Source organism: Eleutherodactylus coqui, chromosome 2 (assembly GCF_035609145.1).
Source record: "Eleutherodactylus coqui strain aEleCoq1 chromosome 2, aEleCoq1.hap1, whole genome shotgun sequence".
NCBI classification, from domain to species: domain Eukaryota; kingdom Metazoa; phylum Chordata; class Amphibia; order Anura; family Eleutherodactylidae; genus Eleutherodactylus; species Eleutherodactylus coqui.
Window position 1 is genome coordinate 243,278,191 of NC_089838.1, and position 13,540 is coordinate 243,291,730.

Below are 13,540 nucleotides of genomic sequence, written 5' to 3' on the forward strand. Positions count from 1 at the left end.
TAATGGTGACATGTATTTCTCCTGCCCATGTACATAACTTTACATATATCAATGTTAAACCTCATTTACCACTTTTCTGCCCCCAACTTATCCAGATCCTCTTGCGACCAGCCTTGCATACTATGTTACTATATAAAATCATTCTTTACTTACAAAAATGCACAGAAGTGATAAGTGATTATGTATAAAAATTTACAAATAAGCCACATAACCTTTCCTACGGGCATACTTATTCCATCATGCCCTGGGCAACCAGGCCTCTTGTTACGATCATGTGGGCAAAGTAAGCATGGGGCCCACACGATCGTGACCAAAGAAGGACTGGGTATGCACACAGGTTGCACACGGTATTCACACGGGTTTCAGGCAACTGACCCTGTGCTACCGGGAGGTTGACCTGGCCCTACCTAAGCGGGGACATTGCCCCAATAAGGGCAGCCCAGCGGTCTTCGGATCTGGGCCCTAGCTGATCCTAGGAGCCACGCACCAGAACAGGATGCATTCACATGCCACATGACAGGGACTGAACAACAGGACACACAGAGCCAGGATACACCGCATACAGCAGCCAAAATGCAAACACTAGTAACAGATAGGAAGCGGAATATAAATACCAGCTATTGGTTGACATTTTGTACAAAACATGAAAGTTAGCGGGCCACTTCATGGCTCCTGGCTATACCGCTAGTCCCCACACTAACCAGGAGTCCAGCAGCACCAGACACAGTTCACACAGCAAGCTGCAACAGGACAGGACACAGAACACACAGCAAGCTTACACAAAACTGGCAGAATATAAACGAACATGAACCAGCAAGACAGAGAGCACACAGCAAACTTCAACAGACAAGACTTCATGATTGCTCACCCTGAACACCAGGCAGAGACTGACCAGGAGCTGGGTTTATATGTGAGCACAGACCCAGGAGATCGGCCAGCGGGAAGTACCACACCCAGCCAGCTCAATTAATTAACCCTGTGAGGGTTGTGCTGCTAGGAAACTTAGAACTACAGATCCCAGCAGCACACGTAACACCTCTTACACATAAGATTTTGTAGGATAAACATTTGGCAGGCTTTTCTGGCAACAGCGTAAAGGTCCAGAGGAAAAGTGTGGAATACGTTATGTAGAAAGAATGTCTACACCATCTGAGGGACCAGAGGATGTTTTAGTTGTGGAACTATTGTAGTAAATAGGGTTAAATTAGCTGGTGTAATGCATGAAGAACTGAAGGAAAGGCAATGATTGTGGAGGAACATCAGAAACAAGTTCATTTAAAGGGGATAAAGACTTTTTTCCTGAATAATTGTTTTGTCCTCTGCCAGTTTTTAGTGTTTAGTAGACATTTGAATGTGTTCTATGCTTTAAAGGTAGCCATACATATCAAAATATCCGAAAGTTCTTTCTGACATAATTCTTTCAAAGAAGGATCGTTCATCGACAAAATATCTTCTATTCAAATGAAAGCTCTTTTATGTAACTATTGGAACGAAAGTTTCACACATGGCAGATTCCTTTCCAGACAGCGATGGTCTGTCATTGGTCGGCTGGGCATTTCATTCATGACGGCGTGAAGCTGCATTGCTACCATTAGATCACATCATGTAATATCAGAATGAACGCACCAGTGTCACAGGAGAGGAGGAGAAGAAATCTACTTCTTATGTTTTAGGTGTTCAACGAGCTTCACAATCTAGATCCCAGACATTCTCCTTAAGAATGAAGTAATCCTAGCATACACAAAGATAGAAAGTACAGATCTGTTACAGTGACCAGCATTATCATGTAACAAGACCTAGTGTATAGTTCTGGAGATGTTCGTTTCATCTGAATATGTTCTATAAATCATCTAATTATAATTTCAGAACTTCTTCCCCAGTTCTTTAGCCAGACCAGAAGGTTGTGTATCCCATACAGATGAGTCATTGTAAGAGGAAACAGGCTGATATTGATGGCCAAACACCTATCATGTACTAAAAATACAACATTAATCCGAAGACTATGAAGGTGGAATTCCCCAATCTGTTCTCTTTATCTATGACTTAGTGTCTCTTTTTTGTTTTTCCAACATAACACCAAACAACAAAGAACTGTACCATATATTCTTTACTTTTGTCCTACAACCAGTGCCTTCCTCTGCAGTACAGGTGAACTGCATGGCAGAGGTTCAGTCTATACCTGAATATTTAAGTAGGTGATATGCTACTATTAGCTCATAAGAAACCGTGCCAGGCAGGTTATACTGCATTCCTCAAGTGTCTGTGGATTCAGCTGTCCAATGATCATACCATGTTGTGCTAAAGCTTTGTTCTATTGCAGCAATAGATATTTACTCATGGTATAGAAATAAAGGGCAGATTATTTCTGGTATTCCAAGTAGCATAAAAAAATAAATAATAATCAGTCGTAACAGACATTGGCACACATGCCCGGACCCACTTTTTTCTTATTTACCACAATAGCGCCGAATCGCCAAAAAATAAAGGGATAAGGAGGACTTTACCTCTCTCCCACACACCCACACACATATACATACAATCTAGGACAGGCTTTTCCCAGTCTTGCTTAACCAGCACATTTGGAGTGAATAGTGACTACCCTGATTTTTCAAGGATTCAAAATGGTTGCCTCCAAAGATTGGATTTGTTTCTAGGAGGTTAACTTTTCCTAGGGACTCATTCAGGGTTTGAGCAGCAAACTCCACATTAGCATAGATTGATAGATCATTGAACACCCTGATACAATAAGTACAATTTTGGTTTTATCTAGAGATGAGCGAGCATGCTTGTCTGAGCTTGATGCTCGTTTGAGCATTAGCATACTCGAAAGTGCTCGTTACTGGAGCGAGCACCAAGCGGTGTTTGGGTGCTCGAGTAAATTGCACAGGACACTTGTTTTCAATGTAGCCGCGGCCCCATTGAAAACAATGCAGAGCATTGGGCACCTTGAAAAATGCTCGAGTCTCCCATTTCCTTCAACAGGGTTCGTTACTCGAGATGAGCTCTCGAGCATTACAAAAAGCTTGGCTCGAGTAATGAGCACCCGAGCATTTTGGTGCTCGCTCATTTCCAGTTTTATTTGCATTATCTGATATCTATGGGGTGTGCCATAAATGTTTGACCTGTATGGTCTGACTACTGAGACCCATCCAAACCAAACACATTGTGCAGTTACTGTTGCAGGATATATACCATGTGTGTAGGCTATATGCTTCAGTTCTGGCAAAAGTCATTCTTTTCCTGTGCAACCTCTGGCATAGAGAATGGGTGTTACATGTAAGCAGATGATTTGTTTTTTTTAATATTTCTAATTTTGTATGCTCACTGCTTCTCTTGATTATAGCAAGATGTGGCCATGAATTATTGTAAACCCTAAATCCATCCATCTGTGTGTAATAATCATTTATTGACTTGATATATTCTCTTCTTTTTCTTTGCAGAGAACCACAGAAGTTGACAGAACGTGAAGAAGTAATCAGCACACTTTATTATTATGGGGTTTGCAACTGAATTTAGTTGTCCCAATGGGCACACAGCTTTGTTACGCCTGCAAGACTCTGAACTGAAACTGATGGAATGTATGAGAAAGTGGATGATACAGCGTTCAAAGAGTGACAAAGAGTATGCATCACAGCTTCACCAGATGTTCACGCAGATCGAGAAGTTGGAACAGTCACCGATCCCGGGTTTGTCAGACTACTCAAGTCAGCTGAGTCAGGTAACATGTAATACAGGGAATGGTCCCTGGTTGTGACCTTAATCCCTTGCCAAATTGTAGATCAGATGTAAAAAGTGTTACTGGTAAAGTCCCCTGGCACAAGCACCGAGTCATGACTGACTACTTGGGTAATGTCACATTGTGAGATTTTCTAGGCAGACTGTTTTTGTGGGGTGGTTTGCCCTTGACTTCCCCAGTCATCTTAGTGTTACTACTGGGATGTTATTCAGTTTAAAAAACAGCACATTTACTTTCTACATGTTCATGAAAGCACTTTCAGATCTTTTTTCTGTTCTTTTCTTATTTTCAATCTAAATGTATAAAGGGGCACTAACTTTCCAGACAACTTGAGCTCCTCTACTAGCTTGTGTTAGTTTCATAATTTCTGTAATAAAGTTGCATTAAAAATGTTGTTGCTTTACCACTGTAAATCACGTTTGAAGTGTCTGCCATCAGGGGTCCTCCTTCCAGTTTATCTGCAATCTACTCTCTGTCATTAGGTACAGAGCTTCTGTAGTAACAAGGACCCAGGGACGTTTCCTTACAATGAGGAGTAGCTATTTTCAAAGGAGTGCTCCATGCACTCATAGGCTGCAGGCTGACAGATCTGCAGACACTGTGATAACGATCTCCACAATCTGGGGTTTATATGTGTGTACACTCATTATATAGTTTACTTCCCATTTGGCCAGAATGACTTAATTTTCCTAGAAGAACAGAGGGGTGGGCATTCAGATACAGCCCCCTTGTTGATTGGACCATAGACTGTGCATTGCAGCATGGGATGTCAGAGCAAGGAAGTACAGAACAGTGAACTACTGGAAGAATACTGGGGTTGCTACACTCTGCCAGCCTAATAGTGGATTGCAAATAGCAGGATAACAAGAATGGGGAGACCTCCTGAACATCAGAACTTACTGACATAAAACAGGGTGCAAACGGCAGCAAATGAGAAAGTAAGGAGAACCTGTTATATTTTAGAAAACATTGAAAACTCAAATACGATTTAAAGGTTTGTCAATCACCGTGCAATACATCAAAGAACTTTGGGCTGACATTACAATCACCTGTTATTTAGTGCAATTACTTCATACTGTGTATTATGTATGGTGTATTCGTAATGGGCAAAATGATATGGTAAAGAGTTGTAGCTTTACTGCAACACAGCAGATAACCAAAATCTTTGTAAAACTGCATGTATTTATATGTGGTTGTGTGCAGTAATGGTGTACAGCTTTTTGCCACGTTATTCTGCTCTATATAGCTACAACCTTAAAGGGCCACTCTGACCAAAACACTTTTTACTATCCTTGCCTTCCTCACTTAATTGCCTGTCACAGTCTGGACATCTCCTATGTATAGTGCAGTCAGTTCCATGCAGTGCAGCCTCCTCTCTGGTATTTATCAAGCACCATCTTGATGTTGAGATTTCACATCAATCCCATGATGCATCAGCAAAGCAATACAGGAACAGCTAGAGAATGTACAATCTGTACTGCAGGGAAAACATTGCCATTACCTTCTGTATTCACCTAAATAAGCTACAGACCATAAGTATACAGTCAGGAGGATGAGCAGTGATCTCCTCTATTATAACTATGTGACAGGAGCTGTGCGATCATCACCAGTAACTGTGATAAAAGTCTCTATGTCCCGCTCTAGGCAGTTTCTGTAGTACACTGCATGTAATAGAATCACGCAGACTGAGAAACTGAACACACAAATCCAATTAAGTCTGAGCCGGTCTGGCTCCCCACTCCACATATGGTGGACGTGCCCTGCAGTTTTTAAGACTGTGGTCTCAAGTTCATAGTTTGCGTAACAGTTTGTTTGTAGGGCCAGTTCCTAAATCTTCCAAAGTTTTCCTATTAGGCGAATTCAGCTCACAAGCTTATTCAATACATATGTATGGCCACAAGAATCCATATAGCTTCCAGATGGAAATCGCCCTCCCTTTCTTTTCAGGAGGTCACTAACAGATTCTCCGCTATGAGGCTAAATGAGCAAATTCATGCTGTCCGGATGGGCACTTTATCTGTTTTCTCCAATGTCGGGCAGCCCTGGATCAATCATCCAGATATTCCGGGTGTGATATATAATATCCTCTTCACATGCCTAACCTGTATGGCAATAATACCTTAAGACATATTAAGGCAATACATCTCTGACTATAACCTGAATGGGTTTAGGTATTTATCACTGGGTTTAGGTATTTATTTTTAATGCCTTGCACTTTTTGGTTTTGGCACTATTTCTTCTTTATCCCACAATTCTATGAAACTGATACTGTGTTTGTATACCTTAAATGCTTCGCATGCTGACCTCGCAGCTTTTCTACTTATGGAATGCCACGGTTATACTAATGCTTGTTTCTTGAGTCTTAAGTTAGAAGAAATTACAACACAGTTTCTCTAAATTTAGAAAAAGGTCCACACAGCAAAAACGTGGGGTCAGGTTAATGGAGCTGTAGAACGCTAGCTGCTTTCTGTACTAATGGTATAAATCACTGTGAAAATCCAATATTAGTTGAAAAGGAAGATTTCATCCATAAAAAAACTAAAAACCAAGCGCCTATCAGCCCGTGTAAACAGGAGCTGCTCAATGTTTGAGTGATTTCCTGTTTACTGTGAATGGAGGCGGGTGGGCTGGAACGATCCTGGCCCGCTCTGCCCCTATTCACCATCCCATGTAAAGGGACCTTAATGATGCTTCACGCTCTGACACTATAGATGTAATCAAGTATGTCTCTTCAAAGTAAGAGGGTCTGGAGAAAGAGAGTTCCTTTACTGTGATTGACTGCCAGGCAGAGCTAAGGGAGTGAAGGGAGGTCCCTCGGGATGATCAGGTGACACACATTCATCCCCTTAGGACTTACATTGATGACACGTGGAGCTGTTGTCCGAGAAGGTGAAGGCTGGAAGCTGCATCAAATGACTGAGTATACAAGAGAGAGACTATATTTGTGTGATATATTGTGTATATATGGACTTAGGGTTTATTCAGATGATGGTATTTACAAAGGTATTTTGCCACATAAAAAAAAATCTCCCATAAAATGCACTATGTGAAGCACTGGATTCCAGTAGGCTCATGCAGACTATATATATATATATATATATATATATATTTTAAAATAATCACGCCTTGAAAAATGCGCCACGTGCAAAGATAGGTCTTGCTCTATCTTTTGACGTGATACACAGCAAGCTGCCATAGACTTCTATGGCAGCTGCAAAAAGATGGAGGGTGAGGGAGTTAGCCTGCGTAGAACACAGAGAAAAGAAGACCGCTCTCCTTAGTTGGGCATTGATTTTCATTCTGAGCATTTTCTACGGATCGTTGCTTGTCATCGCTCCTGCATATTTTTTAACATTCATGCAGCAGCGCCCCATGTGAATGGCTTGAAGCAAACGGGACTCGATCACGTCAAATCTTCATTTATACGATGTGCACAGGCAAACGTAAAATGCACAGTCGTGTGAAGAAGGCCTAAGGGGGACAGTCAGCTTTTCAATCTTGGCTGGACATATTTTTAAACAAAATCACAGAAAAAGGAAATCTAAAAAGACAAATCACTGAAAGTAGCGATATACTTACTGATATACGATAAAGGTGGGCAGGTAATAACGGCACATCCCTCAACACGCAGACAGCCAGGTACTGATGAACAACTACTCTCTCACCTTCCTTACAGAGAGGGGGGCAGCTTCAAAAAGAGGCATATACAGAGTGTCAGGCCACATAGTACGTGTAGTGCACCATGCATGCCTACAACTTATTAATGACGCCATATTTTTACCTAGTGGGATGCCCTGCACCTCATGGGTGAACCACACTGGTATGCTGGGCTCTCCCAGCGATCAAAGCCACACTGCATGTTACTGATAAATACGAGGTATTGGTTAATATCATGGCCAGAATACACAAGTCCGTGGCAAGAGTTTTTGTTTCCTTGTGAGTCCCTACACGAACATCAGTCAAAATCACAGAAAAGGGAAATATAAACAGACAGAAAATATGGGATGTGGTGTTTTTCCCTGCCCTCTTGTATCAGTATTACAGTGGGTATATGGCTGCTTTCAGCAAATATATATTATTATTATTTATTTTTTAAGTTTATTTTTTATATCCATGTAGAGATGACTAAAAGAATGAGGGATGTTTATGTTTTCGGCGACTTGCAGGCTACCATTTCTTTCCAGTGGGAAATGGTACGGGCTCTAATTAGTTAGACGTCAACACAATCTATTAAATGGAATTGTGGGCACAGATGGTGACATCACTTACCAGCGCCTGCCCACCTACTCAATTCTGAAATGGCAGACAGGAAGAGGAGTTGTAGCAAAACGGAGGCTAGGTGGGAATTCATTTCTTTAAACCCCACCAATGCTTCACCAATAGGGAGCCCAAAATGACTGTCTAGTCAGGTAAGTGGGCAGATGCTTTATAAGGACTTCAGAACTTGGCAACTGATGGAGCATTATACCCAGTAGATGAACCAATGATTCAGAACTGACTTACGATTATAGCACATTTCCTGCAAGACTCCCAAGATGCTGCATCATACGTATACCACTTCCGTTTATTGATTTTGATGATATATGCCTATCTAGTGAGGTCTAGTTTGTATGTTCTACGCCCTAAAACAAAATCTGTAATAGATCTGTCCACCTACTATGTGAAACTCATGATTGACTCTTCATATGTGGCAGAAGGGCCTTTGGGTTCCAGGGCACTGGTGCATGGGTCTAACTGCTATCTCTATGCCAGAAATGGTCTTTTTGCTTTTCTAATGTGTACAGATCCTATTCAGTAGTGTCATGTACTGTAAGGTCAGACTTACACGGGCGAGAAAAATGCACGAGTTATGTGTAACTTGTAAGATGCACAGAACGTGTGCGCTCTAATAACCCACTATGTACAATGTACAATTTTTGCCAATAAAACGTCATGCAAATTTTAATGCGCGTTAAATAGCATGTAGAGATGCGCTGCGTTGCGTTTTCTTGCCAAATGTGTCACAGTTGCAGGAAAAATCACATTTCTCCAAGTGCGATATTGGTCTGAGTTTCTCATATTGCGCTCGACCGTGTAAATATGGCCTAAATATTTGGCTAGTTTACATATTTCTGGACAAACCTAAAGGATCATTCTGAACTGATGACATATTGCTAAGATATGTGATCACTTTTTATCTTATGATGATTCTGAGAGCGACAAAGCCACAGTACTAATCTAGTGCCACGTTTCCTTACCGGGGGCCTGTCATCGACTATATAAGTACCATAAACTAAGTTATGGTGCTTCTAGCTAAGGTGGCATGGAGTCCAGGGAGCCTCTTTCCTACTCACCCGCTTCCTCGTTCCCAGGGGGGGGTCCCAGTGAGCGCACTGCCAGCTTGACACTCTTTAGAAGGCTGTGCACGCTCCGATAAAAATGGAACTCGAATAACGCACTACTCGCTCGAGTAGTTTGCCTTAGCGAGTACGCTTGCTCATCTCTAAAAATCGGTCAAAGTCTGACCAGCGCTGCAGCCTCCTCATCATTAGAATTGTTGGACCTCCACTAGTTACGAAGCAATAGCAATTCCTAGCGATATGCCATCCCTTTATAAATTGGGAATAACGCTTTAAGTTCAGATCCTCTAAGGCATAAAGACTATTTCACTTCCTTGCATAAATTCTTTTCTATAACATTTTCTTCCTACTGGAAGTTATTTGTAATCCCCTATTACTCATAGCTCTAACACTACTGATGAGCTGGCCCTGCCGGTTTGGTAGTGTGACTTTGAGTCTTGATTTTCACTTTACCAATGCGCTTTACGCCTCTGTCCAAGTCTTACAATAATTTGACTGTCTTGGTTCTCATGTGCTGCTGAGGCTGAGCTGCTCATTGACTCTGGAGAAAGTTTACAATTATGAGATCAGATGGCATTAGACACAAGCATGCATATTTTATCCTTTCGTACGCCTCCCTCCTTCTGATCCATTAACAATTCCAAGTACTTGATGACTATTAAATAGCATTGTCTAAGGGAACACAAGTGAGTCTCTGCCAGTGAACTGTGACTCACAAGCTCTTGGCACAAGTGTTCCGTGTGAGTTATTGTAGACTCATCCAGAACTCCAAGTTTTACTTGCAATCATATAGTTACAATTTTTGGATAAAAGTGATATATGTGTTTCCTGCTGAGTCAATGTTCTGGTAAAGAATGAGTGTTTCATGGATTTTTAGGGATATTTCACTGAACCTTTCAGCACCTTTTTGAACGTCTTAAGGTCAAAAGAACAAAGTTCATATGAAAGTACGACATGAGATTTAATGATTGAGACTTGTCGTTCCTTCAGAGTGGCCTCTCTGTGGCTTCTATCACACGTCTCCTTTTTGTTTACTCAGGAAGCCTCCAGGAATTGCCTTTTTCTCAGCTTCTGGTGGTTTGATGTCTCGTCTACTTCCCTTAAATTGGAGTGGTGGTGCTTTTCTGAAACAAAAATATTATTTTGTATTGTTTTTTATTTTTAAGTTATTATAATATTCTTTCTTTTTAAGGTTTTTGAACTATTCTTTGAGCTAAGGGTAAAATAAATGCTGGGCCCCATTCAGGTGATTGTTCATATTGGATATTCGTCTGAATTAACCTGACCAAAAAAAACACTGTCTAGATGATTGGACCATTAAGAAAAAAAATTAATATCAATTCAATTTTTTTTAATTCTGTGAAACTTTTTTGTATTGGATCTATGAGTGGGAAAACAATACTGTATATAGCTCTTGTCACTAGGGTCCATCTAAAGAACAAATAAATCAGAGTGTTCCTAAACAGTAAATATTAGCCAGAGAGCACAGTGCAAACCTTTTTAACAGCCAGGACCAGGGTGTTTGGGGCCTGAAGGACCACACTCTTTTAGGAATTTTGCCATTAAAAAGCCTTAAAAATTTTTTTTTTTTATAGTTGCTTTTTAAAATTAGTATATTTACGCTAAAATAAAGTACTAATTATGTTTTAGATATTTTGATATATAGTTTGTATAGTCTCAGATTACAGAGCAGATATGGTCACCGAGTTGGACAGTTGAAGCAGCACTTCCGCTTACTCTATTCACTACACTCACTGCTATGTAGCCCACAAAAGAGAAGGCCGAAGCAGTTAAAAACCGCTTCTGCTTCCTCCTCCATGTCCTTGTCTGTCACTGACATTCGAGGACCCAACCTTTCTTAAATCCCACGCTGTATTTTTACTATGGCAGCCCAGGACCCAGCCCTGTATATTTACAGTGCCTGGTCCTTATTGGGTTAATTGCTCTTCCACTAAGGGCACACTCACATGAGTGTATGTTTATTCCATATTACATGTTTATTTTTTATTTTTTTATGCATGCAGTACGCAGCAAATATGCATATAACGTGTGTTTACTATTTTAATCACCCATAGACTATAATGGGCATATTATACACGTAATCAGCAACAAAATAGGACTTGCCACATTTTTATTTTTTTAAGTATGTAATATGCGCACGAGAAACACAGGTCTGAATGGCCCAATGTAAATCAATGGGCTTGTAGCACTGAATATTATGCACATAAAAAATACATGTATAATACGCAGCAAACACGCCCATGTAAGTGAGCCCTAATCCAGTTCTCAACCCACATGGTGTATAGGGAAGACCAAGCCATTTCAATTTGGGCAAGAACACATTTACAGGAAGTATAATTCATAAAGCCCAACAGTAGGGTGTTGTTTGAGTGTATCTACCATTTCTTTTTATTAAATCAAACTATCACCATGTCTTTGTTGGATTACTGACTTACTATTCTTGTGATTCTGGAATTTCCAGAACAGATGGATAGATTTTGTATTCTTCAGACCGCATGTATCGGGCAATTTGGGTTTTACCATTTAACTAGAGATGAGCGAGCACCAAAATGCTCGGGTGCTCGTTACTCGAGTCGAACTTTCAGTGATGCTCGAGAGTTCGTTTCGAGTAACGAACCCCATTGAAGTCAATGGGCGACTCGAGCATTTTTGTATATGACTGGTGCTCCGCTAAGGTTTTCATTTGTGAAAATCTTAGCAAATCACCAAAGTCATGTAAAAAGCACAGAAATGGATAGATGAATATGAGAAAAAAATGAAAAAAGATCCAGCGCTCCATGGAGCACTGGATCTTTTTTCATTTTTTTCTCATATTCATTTATGTATAGTCGCATCCCTACCCAGTGCTGCAACAGATCCCTGCTTGCTCCTTGTGCTTTTTCTCATTTTCCGGACTGGAGAGAGGAGTTCTAGGAAACTTGGATCAAGTTTTCCAGCAATATATACGCCTACCAGGATGTGGAGGTGTTAGGTGGGGGGGTCTCATACCAGGCCCACCCACCTACAGCGGGTAAGTCCCATCTTTATATTTACCACACCAATATCATATTACAGTGGGTGGGGCGCCGTCTCACATCAGTTTTTTGTTTCATTTTTACAGAAATGGATAGGGCAGGTGAGGAGCAACATGCAGGGCTGCATTTCGGGCTCCGAGGTCTCACTATTAAGCCACAATAGTGGCAAGAGTGAGACACCCCCCCCCCCCCCCCCGCACTGTCAGCATAACGATCGTTCTCCTCTGCCACAGCTGCAACAGCTGTGGCAGAGCAGAACGATGTTAGCCCATTGAATTCAATGGAGCCGGCAATACAGCCGGCTCCATTGAAAGCAATGGGCTGCTGGCGAGCGCGGGATGAATTTTCGGGAAGGGCTTAAAAATATAAGCCCTTACCTGAAAATCATCCTAAAATGTGTAAAAAGTAAAAAAATAAATATACTCACCTTGTCCGGGCAGAACGATGTTAGCCCATTGAATTCAATGGAGCCGGCAATACAGCCGGCTCCATTGAAAGCAATGGGCTGCCAGCGATCGCACAATGAATTTTTGGGAAGGGCTTACATATATAAGCCCTTCCCTGCAATTCATCCAGAAATGTGTAAAAATAAAAAAAATATATATACTCACCTGGTCCTGGCAGATGGAGTTCAGCTGCGGCTCTCAGCTGAATGACAGCTGAGCTGAGCCAATCAGTGGCAGCACTCACTCACCCATTCATGAATTCATGAATGGGTGTGAGTGAGAGCTGCCTCTGATTGGTCAGGCTGTGACCAATCAGAGGCAGCTCATGCAGCAGGCGGGGATTTTAAATCCCCGCCTGCTGCATACTACAGAGAGCAGTGCAGGAGAACTGTCAGCTGGCCGCAGCTGAACTCCGATCGCCGGCAGCCCATTGCTTTCAATGGAGCCGGCTGTATTGCCGGCTCCATTGAATTCAATGGGCTAACATCGTTCTGCCGGGACAAGGTGAGTATATATTTTTTTTTTTACTTTTTACACTTTTCTGGATGAATTTCAGGTAAGGGCTTATATTTTTAAGCCCTTCCCGATAATTCATCCCGCGCTAGCCGGCAGCCCATTGCTTTCAATGGAGCCGGCTGTATTGCCGGCTCCATTGAATTCAATGGTCAGTGCTCGTTTAATCGAGACGAGCACCGCGCGGTGCTCGTCTCGAGTAACGAGCATCTCGAGCACCCTAATACTCGAACGAGCATGCTCGCTCATCTCTACATTTAACCTCAAATAAGATTAGAAAAAGGGAACAAAAACAATAAATAAATACAAAATAAGAAAAGAGAATACAAGAGCATTGTAGGAAGAAATAGAGCAAAGAAAGAGCAAATACATGATCCACTGAGCTAGCAGAACGTGAAGTCCAACACAAACGAGCTTGTGAAAATTACATTCAGGAACTGAAAAAGGCCTTCCCAGCAAACTGTGTTTTAT

The 13,540-nt window shown here is 41.5% G+C and overlaps 1 protein-coding gene across 1 annotated transcript in view; it reads left to right on the forward strand.

Moving 5' to 3' along the window:
* Positions 1-13,540, forward strand: part of FES (FES proto-oncogene, tyrosine kinase) — a 99,099-nt gene that overhangs the window by 18,144 nt on the left and 67,415 nt on the right. Inside the window, exon 2 of the mRNA XM_066592734.1 lies at positions 3,441-3,718. Coding sequence (XP_066448831.1) covers positions 3,494-3,718 — 225 coding nt within the window. The 5' untranslated portion in view covers positions 3,441-3,493. The remainder of the gene's footprint in view (positions 1-3,440; positions 3,719-13,540) is intronic.